The sequence below is a fragment of the Nothoprocta perdicaria genome, unplaced genomic scaffold (genome assembly GCF_003342845.1).
Source record: "Nothoprocta perdicaria isolate Ctin4 unplaced genomic scaffold, notPer1 scaffold_217, whole genome shotgun sequence".
NCBI classification, from domain to species: Eukaryota; Metazoa; Chordata; class Aves; order Tinamiformes; family Tinamidae; genus Nothoprocta; species Nothoprocta perdicaria.
This window is the reverse complement of record NW_020455390.1, coordinates 1,159,562-1,181,014: the sequence shown is the minus strand read 5'-3', so window position 1 is coordinate 1,181,014 and position 21,453 is coordinate 1,159,562. Positions and strand designations below refer to the sequence as shown.

At 43.0% G+C, this 21,453-nt stretch overlaps 1 protein-coding gene across 1 annotated transcript in view; it reads left to right on the top strand.

The window, feature by feature from the left end:
* The window catches only part of VPS8 (VPS8, CORVET complex subunit), a 55,154-nt gene that overhangs the window by 6,644 nt on the left and 27,057 nt on the right, over positions 1 to 21,453 (top strand). Inside the window, exons 7-27 of the mRNA XM_026038739.1 lie at positions 2,460 to 2,584; positions 3,930 to 4,016; positions 5,023 to 5,090; positions 5,734 to 5,887; positions 5,982 to 6,041; positions 6,484 to 6,591; positions 7,479 to 7,559; positions 8,311 to 8,481; positions 9,414 to 9,488; positions 9,745 to 9,780; positions 10,876 to 10,966; positions 11,621 to 11,667; positions 12,565 to 12,654; positions 13,565 to 13,611; positions 14,082 to 14,304; positions 15,123 to 15,212; positions 16,054 to 16,105; positions 16,338 to 16,380; positions 16,811 to 16,883; positions 19,628 to 19,747; positions 20,275 to 20,346. Coding sequence (XP_025894524.1) covers positions 2,460 to 2,584; positions 3,930 to 4,016; positions 5,023 to 5,090; positions 5,734 to 5,887; positions 5,982 to 6,041; positions 6,484 to 6,591; positions 7,479 to 7,559; positions 8,311 to 8,481; positions 9,414 to 9,488; positions 9,745 to 9,780; positions 10,876 to 10,966; positions 11,621 to 11,667; positions 12,565 to 12,654; positions 13,565 to 13,611; positions 14,082 to 14,304; positions 15,123 to 15,212; positions 16,054 to 16,105; positions 16,338 to 16,380; positions 16,811 to 16,883; positions 19,628 to 19,747; positions 20,275 to 20,346 — 1,913 coding nt within the window. The remainder of the gene's footprint in view (positions 1 to 2,459; positions 2,585 to 3,929; positions 4,017 to 5,022; positions 5,091 to 5,733; positions 5,888 to 5,981; positions 6,042 to 6,483; positions 6,592 to 7,478; positions 7,560 to 8,310; positions 8,482 to 9,413; positions 9,489 to 9,744; positions 9,781 to 10,875; positions 10,967 to 11,620; positions 11,668 to 12,564; positions 12,655 to 13,564; positions 13,612 to 14,081; positions 14,305 to 15,122; positions 15,213 to 16,053; positions 16,106 to 16,337; positions 16,381 to 16,810; positions 16,884 to 19,627; positions 19,748 to 20,274; positions 20,347 to 21,453) is intronic.

Genomic DNA, 21,453 nt, shown 5'->3' with positions numbered 1-21,453 from the left:
GGAAGAGGTAAACGTGCTGCTTATAGTGCTTTAAGATAGGACACCTGCATGCCTGTTTGCAAAGGAGGTGTTTCAAGGCAGGTGTTTCAGGCAAAAATTGTAATATTTAAGCAATTCTGCAGGAAGCAAAGAAAGTCTTTTAAATTCAGGAGAACTTTGATTTAGGAAAATAAGCTTGAGGAAGGCTTCAGTACTGACATGCTTGCCTTGGCTCTGCCTTGCTTTGTGTGAAATACTTAAAAGTACATGTTCGAGAGCTTACTCAAACTATGTGTAGTGGTTCTTGCAGCTTAAGGTGGGATGAGACATTTGCAAGAAATAAACACTTGTGGKCTGTGCAGGTTGTTCCACTGTTCTGCAGAGGTGACTTATTTGTGTACTTTTGTTTTTTCCTTTTTGTAGAGCTATGTCAAAGTGCTATCTAGTTTTCACTTCAGGCTGTTGAGAGTAATGTCAGTAGTTACAGCTGGAAACTTTGAGGATGAGGAACTGTTTTTCTTAAATTGCATATTTAAAAATATTTTCTGGTAACTGATAGCTGCCCATTTTTCAAGTATGTGCACTAAACTTTTTATGCTTAATCCTAAATATACCTTAGCTCAAAATGGATGATATTCATCTAGAAAATCCTCAACTCAGCATCCATAGCCTTTTGCTTTAATCTGTTTTTATCACTCTGCTGTCTCATTAACAGGAGTTGATTGATTCGGGCAGCTTGCTTTGTCTTTGGAAGCAATTTCATCCGATCTTATTTATGTTTATTTAAAAAAATCAAACTGCTCCTGAGTATCTTTTTTTCACTGCCTGTAAACATGTGCTTGTTCACACACGTTGACACATGTTTGGGATGAGCTTCCCAAGTTACAGTTTCTCAGCTCCAAAAATACAGCTCACAAGGGACACATCCTTCTTGGGAAAGTTTAACCATGCACAAAACATTTAATTTCTGTGTGTATCATGTTTTGTTCATATTGTGGAGGAGGAGGAAGGGAGAAAGTGGATTTGAAAATTCATGTGGTGYAAAGAAGGAAAGCGGCATTGAAAGAACTCGTGTTTCTGGAGCTCCTCCCCTTTGCAGAGAGAAAGCTGTGAAAGATGCTTCTTTCTTGCATCTTACAAGAAGCAGATTATTGATTCAGTAACCAAATATAAAATGGTTAAGCCCTCTTCTTGCAAGGTTATTTTTTAATCACTCCCACTAATGTCCCTTGAAGCTGGCAGGGTTTGAAAGGTGAATCTGGCTGTGTGCTCAGCCATGGATTTGTCCCTGCTACAGAGATGCATCTGTATGGAGAAAATGAAGAGATACCTACRTGCTGGGTTTCACATCTAGTACTTTGCTAACCAAGCTGCAACTCTCATGGAGAAGTGTTCTCTGCCTTGGGTTTTCTGCTTTTTCCAGGGGTTTCTGCTGTTCTGCATTCTCACTTCCCCTCGACTCTGTCATTCTTCTATGCTCAAGACGCAATGCATACACACAGGATTATGGTGATGCTTCCAGCATGTAGTAATTTCTAGTCTGTATTTAAAGAATCCTCAGAGAACAGCTTTTCTCCTTCCTTGGCCATTCAGAAGTCACAGGAAAGTAGAAGAGAGGAATGAAAAACAACTTYGAAACATGTGTTTTCAGAGCTGTTCATGAGCAGCGTACCAAAGGCTGATACTGTCATCRACAACATCCTAAGTGTAACATTTGTACCGAGTGTTAGCAGCTCCGAACAGAGGTGCCTGTTGCGCAGAGCAGCAGGCAGGATACGTCCATGCAGCAGTCCTGTCTCATTGAATGGTCTGGGGGCACTGCCACCAGGTTTGCAGTAGCCTGTGCCCTGTGAAAGGAGTATTTTTTGCTGTATTTAGCACCCAGTAAACAATTTGCTTGCTTTAAAGCAARAAGCATATGCACCAGAACCCATAGTGTTTGGGCTGACCCATTGCTTTGAGCACATTAGGTCCTTTTTGATCCAGCTTTTTCAACAAATCTAAGGAATAAAAGTTATATGAAGCTGTATTTACCTGTGTTCATCCCAGCTCTGTCAGATCTGCCTGCAGAAAGGACAAAACTCCACAGCATAAAGAAGTACAAAACATTGAAAGTAGAGTTAATCTTTGGTCATCTTCCTTGCTCCCAGTTAYACCAACATCACTGGACTAATAAAAGGAAAGATAGATATTGCTTTGACTTTATTTATATKAATTTCTCAGTCAGCATATAATTCCTTTCATTTCCCTATTTGTTTTCTCTTTTGTATTTTCTAAAATAGCTTTTGTGCTTCCAGGTGAGACGATGTTGTACTATTTCTGCACTAAGTTGTACCCTGACCTTGTAAACTCTTCAGGAGCTTAGTGATAAGCCTGCAGTAAATGTGTGCCAAGTGAATTGTGCATGTAAATGATATGTGAAACTGATATTAATTTGAATTGTGTCTGTGTGGTTAACTTCTCTAATTCTTCCATTCTAGATCAAAACCAGGCTCTGCGGCTCTGTCTGGGCAGCACTGCCATTGGGGCTCAGTACGGAGCTATCTCTGCTCTCAGCATCAACAATGACTGCTCCAGGCTCCTGTGTGGCTTTGCCAAAGGACAGGTAATTCCTAAAGGATGGGGCTTGCCTGGTGCTCTGTCCTTTAAGGAGTTRTCTTTATATAGTCCCTGAGTCCCATGTGCTGTGAGCTGGCCAGACATACGGGCTGGGGTAGGTTTTTTTGTGAAGGGAATGGGTGGCATAGAATGTGCCAAAGGAATTAATGCATCATTGCAGCTCGTGGCTTAGAAAGTTCCACTCTTGATAAAATATTCTCATCAATAACAACCATCACAGTCTTTCTGGGTCAGTTTATAAGATCTAAGCTTTGCGGTTAAAGCTGTTTTTATTGCTGATGACTTGAAAGATGTTCACTCAAATTCAGATCTAGTCTCTAAGTTTATGGCTACTGAGACCTTAAATGTTTTGTGTTACTGAAGTCACATAGTTTCCTGAACTTTGGGGAAAAAGGGCTTGAATCTTCCATCGTCATTTTWTGCCCCATTTCTGAACCTTCCTGAACACAGTCACGGGACTAATATCAAATGGATAGAAGTTGATGTGGTTAAAATTTAGGATCATGAAATAGAAAGAAGGCTGCTTTGTGTTTAGTTTTTTTTTCCCTTTGCTTCTACAGGTCTGACCCTTATACTGGATAAAACACACTCCAGTGCCTGTGATGGGGCTCAATGACAGACAGCTCCAGCACGTGTAGAAATACAGACGTTTTTCCGTGCAGAGCAGTAGCCATTTTTAAAGGATTCTTGGACAAAGTATTTTAGAACAGCAGTTCTAAATTGACTCCTCTGTGTCGCTTCAACASATAATTTGTAGAACCATATTAAATGATAATTTCATTAAAAAAAAAAAGCAAATTCAAATTGTAATTTCAACTTTTCGTGGCCAAATATTCCTTCTTAGTTGAGAAACTGCTTGAATTTAATTTCCAAGAGGAAGCCAAGAAAACCTGGTTTTATACTCCTACTAACCTGCTGTATTTGGCGAACGCAGGAGCAGAGGATTCACCGGCTCATGGTAGCCTTGGAGAGGAGCTTGGATTTCACTAGTGGTTATTAGCCAAGGATGTTTGATTGTTCACTGCTTCTGAGAGAGAAATAGATTGAATATCTGTGAACAGTGACATGTTGTGGCAAAGTCATCCTGTGCTCTTTAGTTGAAGGAGATAATTCCAAGCTGTGAAGAAGATTTGTCAGTGAGAGCACAGGCAGGCAAACCTGCTTGTAAGCCTAAATTAAGAACAAGCCCCCATTAATTTTTCTTTAATGTGAAGACCTGCTAATCCAGGATGTTGTTGGGAGTTTAGAAACCTATCAGTATATTGATGCACAAGATGATGGGGAGAACTTCTTGGCAGCAAACACTCATACTGACAAAAATCTGTTTGCAGATCACAATGTGGGATCTGGCCAGTGGGAAGCTGCTGCGATCTATAACAGATGCTCATCCCCCAGGAACAGCCATTCTGCACATCAAGGTAACGAGCACTGTGTGTTCCTGGAATGCCACCCCTTTCAGAGGCTTGTGTGGGRTCAGATTTATTGTCCTTCTTTGTGTAGTGCTTTTAGACTTGCAGGTGGGAACAGCTRCCTTGGACCTACGTTAGCAGTAGTATCCAGAGGTAGGAAAAATGAACAGAAAATCTGCTTAAGAGGAGAAACCAGAAGTCTGTCTTGAGAGCTGAAATCACAGTATTGGCTGAATGGTGGGGGACAACTGAGTTGGTTTCAGCTCCCCTCTCTCATGCCAAAGTGTGTGAAGAATTAGTTATTTAAAATTATCAATTCTCTAAAACTTGCAGTGGTTTGAACTGGGTACTTGGCTTGACCATCTTAGACTTGTGTGAGTTCTAAAATGTATGAAGTAGCTTCTTTCTGCTTATTTTTCAAGTAAGTTTTCGAGGAGGGTTTATGCTGAAAGAACATTAATCTATGGGTTGATAGAAGGCAATTGTTAAAATATAAGATTCTTTTTAACAACACAAGACTGATGTGTTCATTCTCACCAGCTCAAGATAAGCTGAAAAATGAATACTGAGTGTCTTAGTGTTAGTCAACACTCATCTTCTCTGGATGGCTTTTTGTTCACCATAATATTGTCCTCGCACACAGATGGTCATTTCTGATTTTGTGTGTGGCTTTGCTTTGTGTGAACCCCTGCTATCAGAGAGCTGAGCTGTTCTAGTGGTAATGCAGGCTCTAGTTTTAAGGCAGGATTTAATGTACTGGGATTTTGGTAATAAAATCTATCAATACTCTTTTTTGGAGAGTTGAGGGTAAAACAAAATCTTATTTATTTTACATGTCATAAAAAGCCCAGTAACTGATTCCACACTACGTGTTTAAAGGAGTCTTTTTATTACACACAGGAATGTGTGTTTGTGTTCAAACATACATTAGTGCAATAGCATATGTTCTTCTAGATGTCTTTTTTTTCTGATTGTTTATGTTTTAGTGCAAATTTTAATCTAATTATGTGCTCAGTTTACAGATGACCCGACACTTGCGATTTGCAATGACAGCGGAGGCTCCGTGTTTGAACTGTCATTTAAGTAAGACAATAACACTTAACTCGTAAGAGGTTACAGRCAGCTAATACAGGCAGCTAATGCTGACTCATAGTTCTAAAGCCAAAACAAAAAAGCATTTCAACCAATAAAGCTACTGTCTGCATGGCTGAAAATGTAATTTAGGGCTGCCCTTCACAGTTGAAGCAAGATGCTGTCTGGCTGTGTAGTAGTGAAAGACTAGCCTAAGTCATTAAGGTAGATATGTATTGCTGCAGAGTCTTAGCTTTCTTTGTTGACTCTAGTTAGCTGTTATAATCATGCTGCCTCTTGGCTTCCCATCCTTTTTCACTGATGGAAACAATCCTGCAGTAACCGCTTATGCTCTTCTTTGGGCTATGCAGGAGGATGCAGGATAAGGAGGAAGTATWGGGCCTAACAGTCTAAGGAAACTAATTGTGTCCAGGCATGGCTAAGAGTTTTCTGTTAAATAAAATCCTAAGGAGTTTTTGTTTGCATCTGGAAAGCTGTTTARGAGTGTGTCTAGTGATATTCTGAAGTCATCCCTGGAATTGTGGAAAGGGCTTTCTAAATAATGTTCATGAAGGATCATGCTTGAAGTTTCTTAAAGCTTTCAGGCTGATCTCCTCTTGCTAGCTGGTCACCAGGATGATTTTCTCCTTTTCAGGAGGGTCATGGGAGTGAGAACGTGTGAATCTCGATGCCTCTTCAGTGGCTCAAAGGGAGAAGTTTGCTGTATTGAACCATTACATGCAAAAGTTGAGCTGAGAGACCATCCTATTACCCAATACTCGCTGCTGGCCATGGCCTCGCTCACAAAGGTACTTGATTGCTTGCAGAAACTTCTGAGGAATTATAAAGGAGAAGTTTCCAGGTTTATATTGAAATGTTTTCTTGTGTCTCCTTTTCTTGAAGATCCTTGTCATTGGCTTGAAACCATCTCTGAAAGTRTGGATGACTTTCCCCTATGGTCGGGTGAGTAGTGAAGCCCACTGCTTGCTTTTGGATTACAGCCACAGTCTTCTCTTCCAAACTCTGCCTGTTCCCTGCTGTGATTCCTGAGGAAAAAAAGCAGCAGGGAGAAGCAGGGGCTGTGGTAGAGAGGAAGAAGGGAGGAGAAGGCTCTGTTAACAAGCTCAGGGATGGTTTCTATGTCTACATGAGSCTGCACCTGCTTTGAGTAGCAAGGATACAGATGTTGTTCTGTCCACTTTGCTCATAGACACATCTGGCCTCTAAACCATGTAGTGGGACCGACAGCAGGAGCTACTGCTCATCTACCAACAGGCCAAGAAATTACTGTATGACCTGTGTATACAGGGCACAGTTGATGAGTAGAAGCCAAAGAGCAACTAGTCGTGGGACTAAGGCTCTGCCCCGCATGTTTTAAGTACAGACTGTGCTTTTTGTCTTTCAGATGGACCCTTCCAGTGTCCCTCTCCTGGCATGGCACTTTGTGGCTGTGCAGAGCTCGGTGAACCCCATGCTTGCCTTCTGTCGAGGAGATGTTGTTCATTTTCTTCTGGTGAGTTTGGATGTTATCTGCTGCTTTTCACTTGTTCAAATACTCAGTGTGTGGAGCCTTTGGCTTCAGGGGAAGCGTATCTGTGAATGCTGGGGGTCTCTGCARCTGCCTTGGGAAAAGGAAATTGGTGGTCATTGTAGCAAACAGCAGTGCCTTTTTCTGAGAATCTGGAGAGAGGGACTTTAGGTGTCCGTGAGCTGGGGTTCATGTGATTTCCACTGGAACTAGAAGAATTAGAATTGTTTCCAAGACARCACCTGAATTTGAGGTGTTATTTTATCTTTTTTTTTAACACATAGGTTTGGAAAACTTGTATAATCCACCGAAAAGCAACTGCTTTGGGAAGTCCTGCTGACCTGTGATTTTAGGCTGTTACTGTTTAGCTCTRCAGAAGTTATGTGCAGGTACAGCTGTTACACATGGAGAAAACAGCCATTAAACCTGATTTAGCACCAGCATTTTGCAGTGCTGACTTATGAGCAGACAGTTCATTAGTCCCTGCATAGAAAGGAAGAGGCCCCTCAACTGAGAGTTGTCTTGCAGCATCTTCCTTCAGCCCAGTAGTCCACTGGGGCTGAGCCTCTGCAGGGCAGTCAGTCCCCCCTCGGGGCTCTGAGTTCTGGAAGGTTGTATCTCTCATAAAAGCTGAATTGCCTTATAAAACATGGAGGGGGGAAAAAAGGACTTGCTTAAACACATGGTGCCTAATYGGGCTGTTTATGACCCACAACTGCTGTAGTGCAAATAAGTGATTAAAAATTAGTCCAACAGAGGACTTATTATTTTTCTCTAGAATCCTGGAGTGGGTGTGATGTTCCTCTTGGAGCAGAGGTGGAGTTAAAAAGTGTCTTTGAACTCAAGTCAGTCTTGTCTGATTTCTCTTTTAGGTGAAGAGAGATGACAGTGGTGCGATACACGTCACTAAGCAGAAGCAGCTTCACCTACACTATGACCTCATCAATTTTACTGTAAGTCTCAGTGCTATTGAATGATTAATTTAATTTTCTTTTAATTTAATTTTAATTTTTTAATTTAACTTTCTGCTAAACGATTCTTAATAGCCCTCATTTCTACACTGCGAGCTTTGCAAATCTGGTATAAGAACACTAGTATAAGTGAAAWATCAATATATTAATATCAATATATTGATATAGAAGAGTCTTTAGGATATTTCTCCATGTTAAGCTGATATTTCAAAAGGAATCCATCTTCACCTTGGCAGTTAAGCACTGATGCTACTCTAAAGTGTTTATGTAACAAAGCTACTAGCCACTCTAGAACTTAAGACTTTGATACTCAAGAACTTGCCTAGAGCCTGTTCAGTTGGCTTCTAGTTGTGCATGTGTGGCTGAATCCCAGAATCCTAGAATGGTTGAGGTTGGAAGAGACCTCTAGGGATCACCTAGTCCAACCTCCCTGCTCCAGCAGGAACACCAAGGGCACAGGGTAGCATCCAGGTGGGTTTGGAAGATCTCCAGAGAAGGAGACTCCACAACCTCTCAGGGCAGCCTGTTCCAGGGCTGTCAGCCTCACAGGAAAGAAGTTCTTCTCATATGGAGATTAAACTTCCTATGTTTTAATATATATCCACTACTCCTTATTCTGTCACTGGCTGCCATCAGGAAGAGAAGGCCCCATCCTCCCTGCATTCTCCCCTCAGGTATTTGTACATATTGATCAGATCCCCTCTCARTCATGTGCCATTCGTTGCCTTTTCAGTGGATAAACTCCCGGACAGCAGTTCTTCTGGACAGCGTGGAGAAGCTCCACGTGATAGATCGCCAGACACAAGAGGAGCTGGAGACCATAGAGATATCAGAAGTTCAGCTCGTCTACAACAGCAGCCACTTCAAGTCTCTGGCAACTGGTGGCAACGTCAGCGAAGCACTGGTAGGCACAAAGACTTGATTTGGCTGCTTAATATGGCTGGGTTTGTTTCAGACATGCCTTAATGAGGGGAAAAATGGCTTTTTGAAGTATTTCTRATATCATATGTGATGTTGATTTACCCACATAGTAGATAATTCGTGTCTCCTTTTGTGCTTTGCTGCTGTTGGGAGCTCCTTTTATTGGGATCTTTTTAAGGCCATGCAAGGTGGCAGAAACCTGTGTGTCCTAGTTCCCTTTGAGCACCGAAGAGCAGAGTGCTTCTTCCAGCCTGGTTCTATAAAAATCTTTGCTGCTTTTGGATCCACACAACGGCTGCTGAACTACCTCTACTGCATCTGCTTCATGCTGCCAGTGTGGCTGTTATCCTTTCTGCTGCAGCAAGAAAGAGTGGGAAGGGGGAATTTAACCTAAGGAGCTAGCTTGTGTGCTGCCTGGACAGCAGAGGGGCAGACAAGCACGGTGTGTGCATCCTGGTAGGGGTAAAATCTCTAATTCAGAGTATTCTGCTCCATCTCCCACACTGTGAAGATGCCTATAGGCATCCTTTGGAACAGCAGGAACTGGCAGTCACGTCTCTGTTGTACGACGCTYGCTTCCATCTGTCCCTTCTGTGCATTTCTTGAAAAAGATCTGGGAAGGAGCAGAAGGGAAGAACAGAGTCGCTGCAGCTTGTTTGCCTCCAAGGGCAGATGCTGAGCATTGCTTGTGGATTCTCCCAGCTCCTTCATGAGCTGCTGGAGCTCAGCAGTGCCTGAAGTTGCATTCCACGAGCAGGCAGGCATGAGCATTGCRTTCCATAAGCATTGTTACTTATATTTTAGTTTCTTTATTACGAAGTATCTCTAGAGCCYGAACATAGATGTGTTTCCTGGGACATTTTGCAAAAACAAAAAGCAGTTTGATTTACATTTCTCTTGCTCCCTGCCCTGCAGGCATTGGTTGGAGAGAAGGCTTGTTACCAGTCCATCAGCAGCTGTGGTGGCCAGATCTTTTACCTGGGAACTAAGGTAAATGTGAGGAGTTTTTAATGGGCATACAGGGCATCCAATGTTGTTGGTAGGATTTAGGGTGTGAAGTATAGATTGTGCCTTGGGGCAAGTGGGTGGTGAGGCCATGGAAAATATTGACGTGCTTTTTGCCCTACCAAATTTGAGGGTTATTTTATTTAGCTTCATGTGCACTGGCATATTCTGGTGGCTCTATAGGATTCCACAGGCTACACGAGCAATTGCCACTAAATAAACTTTTTTTATTTTTTTCTAGTCTGTTCATGTCATGACACTGAGGAGCTGGAGAGAGGTGGGTTGAAAGGAAACAGGTACAGCTTTTAGTAAAGTTGAATTTTTCAAATACAGCTTGATAGTGGAGGGAGAACACGGGTAAAGCATATTCTGAGCACTGCATTCAGGCTCTGTGTTGCTGCACACAGTCAGCCCTGCAGGCCCAGCGCTTTCCACAGTGAGATGCTGGCAGACTCCYGCTTGCATAAACCTGAAGAATAAATAGGGACCTTGTTCTCCACCTTATCTGCCCAGCACACAGTGCCCTGCAGTGTTTCCACTTCTGCTAACAAGGCAGTTATTGCCCCAAACAGCTTCCAAGGACTATATAAATGCAAGTCTTCTACCAGCCAGATGGTCACACAGCTCATCTGTGATTTCACCTTCAATTTGTGCAGGCAGCTACATGAAAGAATTTAGCAAATCCTGTTTTCTTGGAAAGCTTGTTGGATTCAAGCTTTTTTTTTTTTTTTTTTTTTCCTTTTCCTGTTGCTCGAAGCTGTTTGAGAATGTTGTTTCTCTGGCTGAAATCTTAGCAGTTTCCATCCTAAAAATCTTACGATTTGTTTAAACTGTTAATGAAAAGTCTTGCAATGAGCTATTGATTTCATGTACTAATTTTCTTAGAATTCAGAAGTCAGCCACAACTTGCCCTCTCTAAGCCAAGCTCCTCCTAAGTGGCTGCGTAGCTTTTATCATACTAGAAGCCTCTTTATTGCAGGATTTACTTGAGGCTTATCAAGCAGGTGAGGTATTAAAGTGTGAAAATGAGAGCTTGTTCTTGGTCTAAGGTGCAGAATTTCTCTTCTCTCATACAATACTTATTATTATTAGGAAAATAAAAGGTAGAAATGAGCATGTCTGTTCAAAACGCAGCTGAGTTTCATTGTGTTTTAAGTGACTTGGCAAGGACAGGGAATGGAAAATTTTGATTTCTTCTCCCTTTTAACTTCTCCAACAGTAAATTTGCATGTGGAAGGTCTCAGTGAGATACTATCCTTTAGTGGTGAGAGCTTTTGCAGTTCCTCTGTCGCCACAATTGAGAAATGCTAGTTTTTGAGTGAGGCATCATGTTTTCTGGAACGCTGAAGTCCAATATTACTTGTTATTTTAGAGAGTTGACCACCTTCTGAAGCAAGAGCGTCTCACAGATGCCTTGGCCCTAGCTTGGTCTTTTTATGAAGGGAAAGCAAAGGCTGTAGTAGGTAAGTTTGCATTTTTATTGAAACCACAAGGAAAGGTTTTAAGCCTGTGTAAGTACTGACATCACTGCTCCAGGAAAAATGAAAGACAATTACGAAGAATGGAAAGTAGGGTGTGCTGCTTTGGCTCAGCCAGAAATGACACCCTTTAGATGGATTAATTTAACTTTTTTACACTTGTGGCACTTTTAGACACTTGGTGTTTTTAAGGGGAAAATCAGACRTGGCCTGTGTTTTGATGGCTCCTTGCTGTCACCTGCCCACAAAAGAGATGGCCTCAAATAGCTGGGGTATTCTGGTGGACTACCTTGCAACAAATAGTTTTTGATGATTTTGACAAATGACTCAAGTTCTCAAGATTCTCTTGCTCTGAAATCATTAGTATATGAAGTTTTTTTTTAACATGAATGTAATATTTTTAAACTAATAGGTAGCATTTGAAAGGATAGCTTAATTTTTGAGTTAACGCTTAAGAACTTTTCTCCCTAATAGTGCACTAAATTCACAATAAAGAGTAGACTAAAAATAATTMATGATGTCATGTATTTAGTTATCCTGAACCTGTGCATCTCAATGGTGGGATTTATGATATTCTTGATATTTCCACTTGTAGGTTAGATGAGAAAAGACTTTTTTTCCCCTCTTTGTTCTTTCTAGGTCTGACTGGGGACACGAGCAAGCGGAAAGCTGTCATTGCAGACAGGGTGAGTCACTGATTTCTTCCTAGTTGTGTTTTCTTTCATCCTGCTGACATGCTAACAGTGTTTCTGAAACAAATTACTCCTGTCTTCCAGAACTTAGTCCAGTTCACTCCAGAAAGTGTATGCATTGCCTCAYGTGTTAATGTTGTGAGCAATATTTTAGCAGGGACTTGGAAATACCTTTCAAATGGAAGTGAGGATAAAATCTGCAGCATTAAGAAASTATGTGACACGAACCCCAGCGCTTGAGATCTCGCAGTCCAGGCTTTGCACTCCTTGTAGTTGTTAGAAACCTCTTTGGTAGCCAACTTCTGAGGTCTCTGCCCTTTGGGTGATGAATACTCATCAATACCCAACACACTGACTGTTTTACATGCAAAATAATCTCTTTGACTGTTTAATTGCCACCAGAACCTTTTTTTTTTTTTTTTTTCCCCCTGGAAAGGTGTGTTTAAAATAAGTAATTACTGCTGTAATTGTTCAACCATATCTTTTTTTCTTCATTCATGTTTTATTTGCAGGTAAATGAGTTGTGTTATATTTTTGCACTCCAGCTTAAGCGCTAGGTAAAAACCTGGTCCAGATGTGGCTTGTGCTTTGGGATATGTCCAGCTGCCTAAAAATTTACTGTCACACTGACAGCCCAATGTTCCAGTTGGTTAAAATTAGTGTAAATCTGCAATATCCTCTGCGGTGATTAAGATTAATCGCCTCAGTGCCGTGTCATTCACTTGTCCCTTGACAGCTCTGTTCTGAGTGCTGTTTGTCCCCTTGATAGTTCAAACCCAGACCAGAGCAGCAGGGCTGGCAGCGCTGCCAGGCCCAAAGTCAGACTAGAAAATGTGCTAGTAGAGTCTGCAGTGTAACATGTGAGGGTATTTCTCATTTCTCATAATTCAGATGGTTGAAATCCTTCTCCATTATGCTGATCGGACTTTGAAGAAATGCCCTGACCAAGGGAAAATCCAGGTTATGGAGCAACATTTCCAGGTACGGTGCTTTAGAGGACTCTAATGTATAGGTCTTCTGAAGCTTTGTCAAACATTTGTCCTGTTGTGYAAGTGACTTGTGTATTTTTGAAAGTTCTTCAGCATGTGCCTGCTTGCAYGTCACGAGCTGTCGTTGCCTGTGTAACTTCTGCTCAAGTTTGCCTTGAGAGCTCTTAAACTCTTGAAGATGATCAAAAGCCTTTGAGCAGTCGTGTAATTTTTTTCTTCCCCCTGTTCTAGCTAGACAAGTCGGGGGGTGACGTAGCCAGTGGTGACTTTGCATGTGATTCAGGATACTGAGACTTGGAGGTTAAATTACCACTGGCTACAAGAACCTTTTGGAAGCTTAAAATTGAGTGGAAAGAAAGTTAGAGTAAGCTGCCTTTTGTCATTGCACCCAACCTGTGTCTTTAGACGTTATGATATTGAAAAAAAAGATGTTTACTAAAACTGGACTTGAAAGTTTCAATACTCTCAACAGCRGTGAAGTTTGTTCACACAGTCAGGTGGGACTGGGTATAGTTTTTCCTTGCACACTGTTACTTTACCTGGGCTGTTGGGTGCTTCAGCAGCTTAAGRGGTGAAAGTTCTTGTGCTGCTTTTGCCCCAGGCCTGGGGAATTGTTACTCTGTTGGCTCTAAGTGGAAAACGAGGAAAATCTTTCTAAGGAACAGAAAAAACAAGGTGCCCCAAAGCATTTGTGCAGAGCTGGGAGACTTCTCCCCTTGCCTGCTTGTGCTGCTGCAGGTGATCAATGGCAGTAAAGGAGGTAAATGCGGATGAGCTGCTGTTACCACCTTTTCTGTGCTCTTTCCTGCAGGCTCCTTTCCTGCTGTGGAGGATGTTGTGCTGTTTGGCAGGAACTTTGCCAGATCCTAATGCTTTTTTTTATTTTATTTTTTTTTCCACAGGACATGGTGCCTGTCATAGTTGACTACTGTCTCTTACTCCAGCGCACGTAAGTCTGGGTTTGCAAACCTGTCTGCCAAGCAGGCCACTGATTCTTGTAGTCCCGAGCACTGGCTCCTTCACTATCACAGGCAGTTAGGGTAGAGGAAAGCTTAAGAAATGATACTGGAGTTGAGGTACTTATTACTCCGAAGTGTCTATTAAATTTTCACTGATATAGTGAGGAATAAAAGTTTACATCAAATTCTCTTCCCCCTGGTTTTCCCCTCAAAAAAGAACCTATTTCGATAGATGTTGTCCCCGTGATTTCTTCTCTAACCACATTTTTTTTTTTTTTTTGGCTTCAATAAATCCTGTGAAGCTGCATTTAACCTGCATCACCATAGGAGCTGAGCAGGACATTTGGCTGCAGACCATGGAAAATGCAGAGAAAATGAAGTTTACTTTAAAGCTCTTAAAAAGTAGATAACATTTCAATATGAAGATTATTTGATAGCTGAACACTGCTTTCCTTCCCAGGGATCTCTTATTTAACCAGATATATGATAAGATGAGTGAGAATTCTGTAGCAAAAGGCGTCTTTCTGGAGTGCTTGGAACCCTACATCTTAAGTGATAAGTTGATGGGAATCACAGCTCAAGTGATGAAAGACTTGCTCCTTCACTTCCAAGACAAGAACAGATTGGAAAATATGGAAGCCTGCATTGTGCATATGGATATCACCAGCTTAGACATACAGCAGGTGAGCTGCTCTGCCAAATACTGTGTTGAGTTCCTCTGAGCAGGTGGCAACATCCTCTAGCCATTGATTCAGGCCTCTTGTTGTGCTTTTAAGCACAGCATAGCATGTTGATTCCACTCTGGAATCAGAGTGCCTGAATATGGGCATTGTTTGGAGTGGCTGTGTCCAGCCTGTTATGCACATGCTCCTGTAAACGTGTGCCACTCTGCCAGTTTGTGTCCCAAAATCCATTTGTGCATCAACAGCTGGATATGCTGGAAAATACCAGCCAGACTTAGTTTCAAGTTTTTCCCTGTTTTCTGTTCCTTACTTAGCATCAAAAGCTGCAAGGACACAAAGAAATAGTTGTCATCTCCAGTAGAGTTGTGGTGCCTGCTCTGTGCAGGTGCTGGCTCTAGCAGTGGAGCAGGTGGATGTTCCCTCCAGGAAGTCCTGTGTTCCTTGGCCAGTGTTGTCCTGCAGCCTGGCTTTCCACCCCGGGGAGGAAACTGCTTGCAAACTTGCCAAAATGATTCACTAGCCCAAGTCAGGGGTTTTGAAGAAGTGTTGTTTTTGTTTTGTAACTTTATGCAGGCTGTGAAGCTAGAATCTAGACGTTTAGATCTCAGGTGTGCTGCGTGAGTAATGAGTTAGATATTCCCTTTAGGAATTTGGAGATTGTGTAGGGAGTGTACTTCTGCTAATGGAAATTCTCAATTTGCTTTAAATTATCCTGTTGAATGATGCAAGTGCAAGAATAGAGATTACATTTGAGAGAACAGGAACAAGACAGTGGGCTAAGAAGAGCTGTAGATCTACACGGTGCTGTTTCCCTGCAGGTAGTTCTTCTGTGCTGGGAAAACCATCTCTACGATGCCATGATCTACGTGTACAACAGTGGGATGAACGACTTCATTAGTCCCATGGAGGTAGGAGGGATGCTCATACTGTGGTACCAAGTCAATCCTAAACCTTTCCTGCCTTAGGAGTTGCCACACTTTCTGTGGAACTTGGAACAGGACAAACGTGTTGCTGAATGCCTTGAGGTGCTGTTTGAGTGTTCAACCAGGGACTTTCTGAGCCTTGGTTACTCGTTGCCTTCTCATTCACTCTTTAAATGTTTGTTCTTTTGATTCTGAGGGAGAAATCATGTGTGAGGTGTGAAGTTTAGTTGCCTAGATGAAGAAGAGGACATAAGTGATCTCTCATTGCTATGCTCTTCACAACATGAGCTTCCCTTTGACAGCCTGGCTGTCCCTTACCTGCTGGCACATGAGTATGTTAATACATACTGCAGAATAAAAGATCCAAAGGATGAATTTCCCCAAGTTCTGTACATAGGTAAAGTTCTCTTGCACCAGATGCTCCTGAAGCTTAAAGCTTTCATGTAAAAAAGTTTCTGAAGGAACTACTTGTGTTTTCGTAGCCATGCTAAATTGAGAGCTGTATCCTTTTGAATGTGAATCTTATTACAATAATATTATTATTATTATTATAATAATCCAATCTGTAGCAGTTATAATCTCAGCTATTTTTAAAAAGACTTCTGGCAAGCTGCTGTGGCAACCACAGAGTCTCTGTGGGGCTCCACTCCAGTGATCTATGTTTTAAAACAGGCAGAGCTCTTAAGGTGCTTGAGCCCTGCACTATAGAGGTCACAAGTGGAAGGAGCAGAGCAGCTCCCTTGGCTGACGTGCCCAGTGCTGCCTCCTCTGCGCACAGGGCTGAACTGGGTTCAGAAACAACCCTGTATTCTCCCTGTTGTTACAGAAACTGTACAAAGTCATCGCTCCTCCGCTGAACGCTGGCAAGTCCCTTTCAGGTATGAGTTTTTCTTTAGTCTTGATGTTTCAGACTTCCCTGGTCCTTTCCTACAAAAGGGGATGAAATGGAAATATGTACCCCAAATATAACAGTCGTGGAGAAAAGTGCTTCAGCACTAATTGTGTGTAAAACGTGTTGCATGAGGTGTTTTGCTGACAATTGTGGGAAAGGATTGTGCATCTGTCTGTTGTCTTTTGAAGAAAATGCAATAAAGGATTTTTGCTTTGCAGATGAGCAGGTGGTCATGGGCAACAAGCTGCTGGTGTACATAAGGTAAGGCGCTTCAGCAAGTCTGTGTGTGTGTGTGGTTGCCCAGTGGTGGCAACAGATTTTAATAAGCAGTAGTTGCAAAAGCCTACGGCATAGTTTAAGAGATGAGGCTACTTTGTACAACTGAGTGTACAATGAATGGGGCAATAGTTTGTTGTTATACATCGTGTGGGCAAAAGAAACTTAGATACTCATAGCTGTGGTTGCAGCTTATTCACCAAGACTGTATTTTTCTCTTTGAATTTGGTTAGAGTTTGTTCTGTGTCCTAATCTGCAGCACAGAGCTCCTTAGCTGGCATGAAAAGCTCTACTTTTTACAATTCATTTAACTTGCTTTAAAACCCTCCTAAAAACTAGCTAAAGAAACTGTTTGCCTCAATCCAGTTAACGTCAGGCTGTATTTAAAAAGTGCCTCTCCCCTGCTTGTTTGCAGCTGCTGCTTGGCAGGCCGTGCGTACCCACTGGGTGACATTCCTGAAGATCTGGTACCTTTGGTTAAAAATCAGGTGAGCAAACCTTTGGGGGGATGCTGTCACATCAGAGGCTTTTGCAAGCAAAYCCTGTATAATTTCATGGATTTCTTGTAGAAGACTTAACAACCTCATAGCTATTTCCTTAGAGCATCAATATCTGCCTCTGCAATATCAAAGGAAAAAAAATGATTCATTTTTAAAATGAAATGAAATGGTCATTACAATCAGTACGTTTTAGCTTAATATTTTTCCTTCATGAGTAAATTGGAGAGCGGCAGCAATTCATAATGGCACAGATCTTGATTTTTTTTCTTCATTTTAGCAACTTTACCACAAAATTGCTGGAAATATATTGCTGTMTACTCTGTCTACACTTGATTGCATACAGTGCATCAAATGTGGGAGTATATTCTGTATTCTCAAATGCTTAAGGCAAGATTAACAGAGTAGAATCTGAAATAACATCCAAAACCACAGCATTTAAATATCCTGCTGCTGCTTGACTATTGCTAAAATATCAGTTTGTGTTGGACAGATAATATATAATACCAGATACTCAACTCCCCAGATCTCTGCTGCACATCTCTTGGTAGCAGGTTTCTCAGAGCCTTTTGGTTTCTTGGTTATTACTATATTCTGATTATAATCATAACCAATATGATGATATTAGCGTGCATTTGTGCTTGTCTCGGCTCATCGACACCTCGTTCTCTGACAAGGATTTCCCAGCCCTGTGGCAGCTGTGAGTATTGAGCAGTGTTGGAGAGCACGTTTGAATCAAGTGTTGCTGTGTTCTTGTGCTGCCAACCCATGGGTCGACCCGTTGCAGAGATGTGGGTCCCCCCGGCTCGCTGTGCGTGCRGGTGACAAGCTGTTGGCCAGAGCTGCTTAACGGCTTTATCCCACTGCAGTGCAGCTCTCCTTGGGCACGTGTGGAGAGCTCCCTTTGGGAGCCTGCAGGAAAGAGGCTCTGGAGGGTCACGGAGCTGGAGGAACAGTTAAAATTAGATATGTTTTTGTGTATTTGATGTATTTGTATTTTTGGAAAGAAAGGAGAATATMGTCAGTTCTGAACTTAAACTCTTCACCTCTAGCATTTGGTTCTGGCTTATGCGATCCCAGTTTTCTACAGAGGCTGAGTAGGTCTAGCCTATAGTTTACTTTCCTTTTTTCACTAGTGTCTGTAACCGTATCTAAGGTTTGGAACCAGGATGAATCTGTGATGAGGTGTACGGTTCAGRCTGCCTAGCAGCTCATCCTAAGCTTCCTAAGCCCTTTTTCTGGCTAGTTGTACTGCTAAAATCGTTTCCCTTTGGCCTCTAGCATTTCACTTTCAGGCCTTTAAGGAGACACTTCCTTCTCATGCTTGCTTCCTGCAGTACAAAGGAGCACATGTTTCTTTGGCCCCCCTAAAGCTTGTGGCACTGAACGCACATGGTGGCTCTGGCTTGTTGGAAAGCCTTTSCTTGTAGGATAAGCAAAGCAGTTCGCTCTTCTGGGCTGGATTAAGCACTGGGCTATTGCCGTGTCCCATGCTCTGATTGGATTTGTTTCCTGCATGCTGGAACTGGTGCAAGGTCTGAGGCAGTGTGAAGGTATAACCAGCAGCAGCACTGGAGAGGAGCCCCCAGCCTCTCCTGGCTGGCACCCCGAGGGTGTTGCTGGAGGTGGGTTTCAACACAGCCCATCTGGAGGCTGCTCTGGGCAGGCAGCTGAAGGGGCTGGGCTGCTGCTAGCTCCTCCTGCCTCCAGCACCAYGGTGGGGGCAAGAAAATGAACTCGGAATAGGAGTACATGGGCCAACGTGGCCTTTCCTGGGGCGGTGTTTGGTCTGTCCTGGGAGAGCACTGCCCTGGGGCTCTCCGTGGGAGCCCATGCTCTCCATGCATCACCGTGGGCGCTAGCAGCACCGTTGCTGCTCCAGGATTTCTTCGGGAGGCCGGATCTGTTGTGAGCTGTGACAGGAGCCCACCTGAGAGCTGCAGCCATGCTCTGTTCTTTGCACGGGGAAGGTCTGGACGTGTCAGTGGCTCGGTCAGGGGCACTGCTTTMCTTTTGAAAGCCACGCTCAACTTCCAGAGAGAGAAAGTCAGTGGAGAAGCTCTGCAGAAGTGAGCAGAGYTTAAATGGGTCTCTGCAGGGCCAGAAGCTGTGGGGATGTCGCGCCTCAAAGTGCAGGAGAGCAGATTAACCAGCTTTTCCCAAGAGAAAGAGCTGTGTCCTGGGTATCCTAGATGACCTGGGGGTGATCCCACATCTTGGAGATACCAGCAGCAGAGTCCTCAACCATTCCCTGTTCTTTCCACCAGGTGTGACTATGGCTTATTTTCAATCCTTCAGGCTCGAGCACTGGGCTGACATGTGGTTTACACAGTTATTTCTTTCCTYGAATTTTGTCTTATTTGGGTTTGGTCACTTTTCCTGTGGCTGTATCAAAGCAGGAATAGCCTGGACTGCTTTGAAACATCTCACCACTGGGAGCCCTCTTGCTTTCCATCGACCTGAGGGCCCTGAAGCACTCTTGAGGCTAGATTAGCTCTCCTTCCATCCAAGAGCACTCATCAGCCTTCACCAATCATTCACTGGTCTGAAATGCATTGGTGAATTTTAAGGGGAAGATTTTTCGGCCATCAGTAAGCACCACCGAAGTTAGAACCTTGATAAACTCTGGAGGTTTACTACAAAACAGGTCACATGCTGCTTTTCCACRTGCTGTGGCTCTAGGTTACGTGAAATCTGTAGAAAACCTGCATTGTTTCTCTGATTGTTCATTGTAGGTCTTTGAATTTCTCATCCGGCTGCATTCGACGGAGGGATCTGTGGATGAAGAGGTCTATCCTTACATYCGCACCTTGCTGCACTTTGACACCCGGGAATTCCTTAATGTTCTTGCTCTGGTAAGAAGCCATGAAACTCCTCCAAGAGGAGAAATGCAACACCAGGCGCTCCACCAGTGTGGTAGGGTTGTGTGACCCCCTGGGTGCCGTGCCTTTAAAGGTGTATAAATTGACTTTGTGGCCTTATAAGATCATTGATACAAATTGAACATGTGAAATTTTGCAGCAGAATGCACTTGTAACAGAAACCATCTTTAAAAGCACAGATAAAACAACAATGTGCTTTAAAATCTACATCTTTGCCTTGCATAAAGAGTCATCTTTCTTCCTTTCTTTCCTTCCAAATGTCTTCCGTTTTCTCTGTCTATTTGGGACCTATTGTCTTTACCTGGATGTGTAAGACCTCTTTTGGGAGTTACAAAATAGCAGAGTGTTGTCTAGGAACCTGGTGCTTGGGTAATATGCCCAGAAAGGACTTCAAAGGATTGTCAGCCTTGTGGTATGGCTACTCACACGTGTTTGCCTTGTWTCTGGAGCTGGTAATGGTTGGCATTCATCTCCAAGTGCCCATGTTTTGCCTCCTACAGACTTTTGAAGATTTCAAGAATGACAAGCAAGCTGTGGAGTATCAACAGAGAATTGTGGACATACTTCTGAAGGTGAGTGTGCCTCAAAGTTGACCTCTGCGTACCTGGCTGCCTGTGACTATKCAGGACACTGTGCAGTAAAGCCTGGAATTTAGGGGAGGTGTTTCCAGCCTTGCAAAAACATCCTGGAGCTCGGATTCCCCTCAGCCCAGGTAGATGTTTAGAAGTGATGCTTCATGCACAGAGATCACGAGGTCTCCATWTCTGCAGTTTCACCTACTTTGTACCTTGATGTCAAACTCCTCCTTTCTGCACTGTCAAATCCATTTTTTTCCCGCTCCTCATCCATCTACTCCTTTCATCTCGGCAGAAAACCATCCTGGGAATCTAGTGCTCGGCAGGGTGCCAGAGCTCTTCTGCTAAAACCCWGCTCCCATGTCTGTAAATGCTGTGTTTGGGACGTACCCTCCCCACAATGACAGAGCTATCTTTAGTCAGTGGCAGAGAAGCAGAGTGTCAGAGCTGTCAGCCCGGTGCTCTAGAAATCCCTTGTCATGTGCAGACCATGTTCCTGAACAATGTTCTCATTAAAAGTTCTTGCTGCCAAGTGCCGTTTGCTTTCCTCTTCAAAGCTGTCAGCATTAATGATGAGTAACTCCACTTGGAAGCTGTTTGTGTATAAACATATCACAAGCAGCGTTCCCCTGTCACCCTCATCGCTGAGAGAGGAGAGCAAGGGCACGAGGGAGCAAATTTGGTGACGGAGCCGGCGGAGGGCGGAGAAAATGCCACTGTGGGGGAACTTCTGTGGAGGTGGCCGAGTCAGACGTTGCTGCAACGAAGCTGCTCAAGCCTCTGCTGGGCTGTGAGAATTCTCAGCTTTTGGCCTAGGATCTGCCTCTTTTGGAATGACAAATAAAAATCTTGTAGCTTTTGGAATAAAAGAAATGGTCAACAGCAGGCAAAGTGCTTTGAAAATAGCCATGCACTTACACTAGAGCCTGACTGATGTAGAACTTGCAGGGGGATTTCACATTCTCTAAGTGTTTGAGTCATTTGTTTATTTTTTATTTTATTTCGAGGCTTAAGAAAACMGAGTCAGAATATACCACCCCTCTTTGGGTTTCAGACTTCTTTTGTAGTAACTGTTAGGTATTCCTGTTTTCTGTAGTTTGAAGT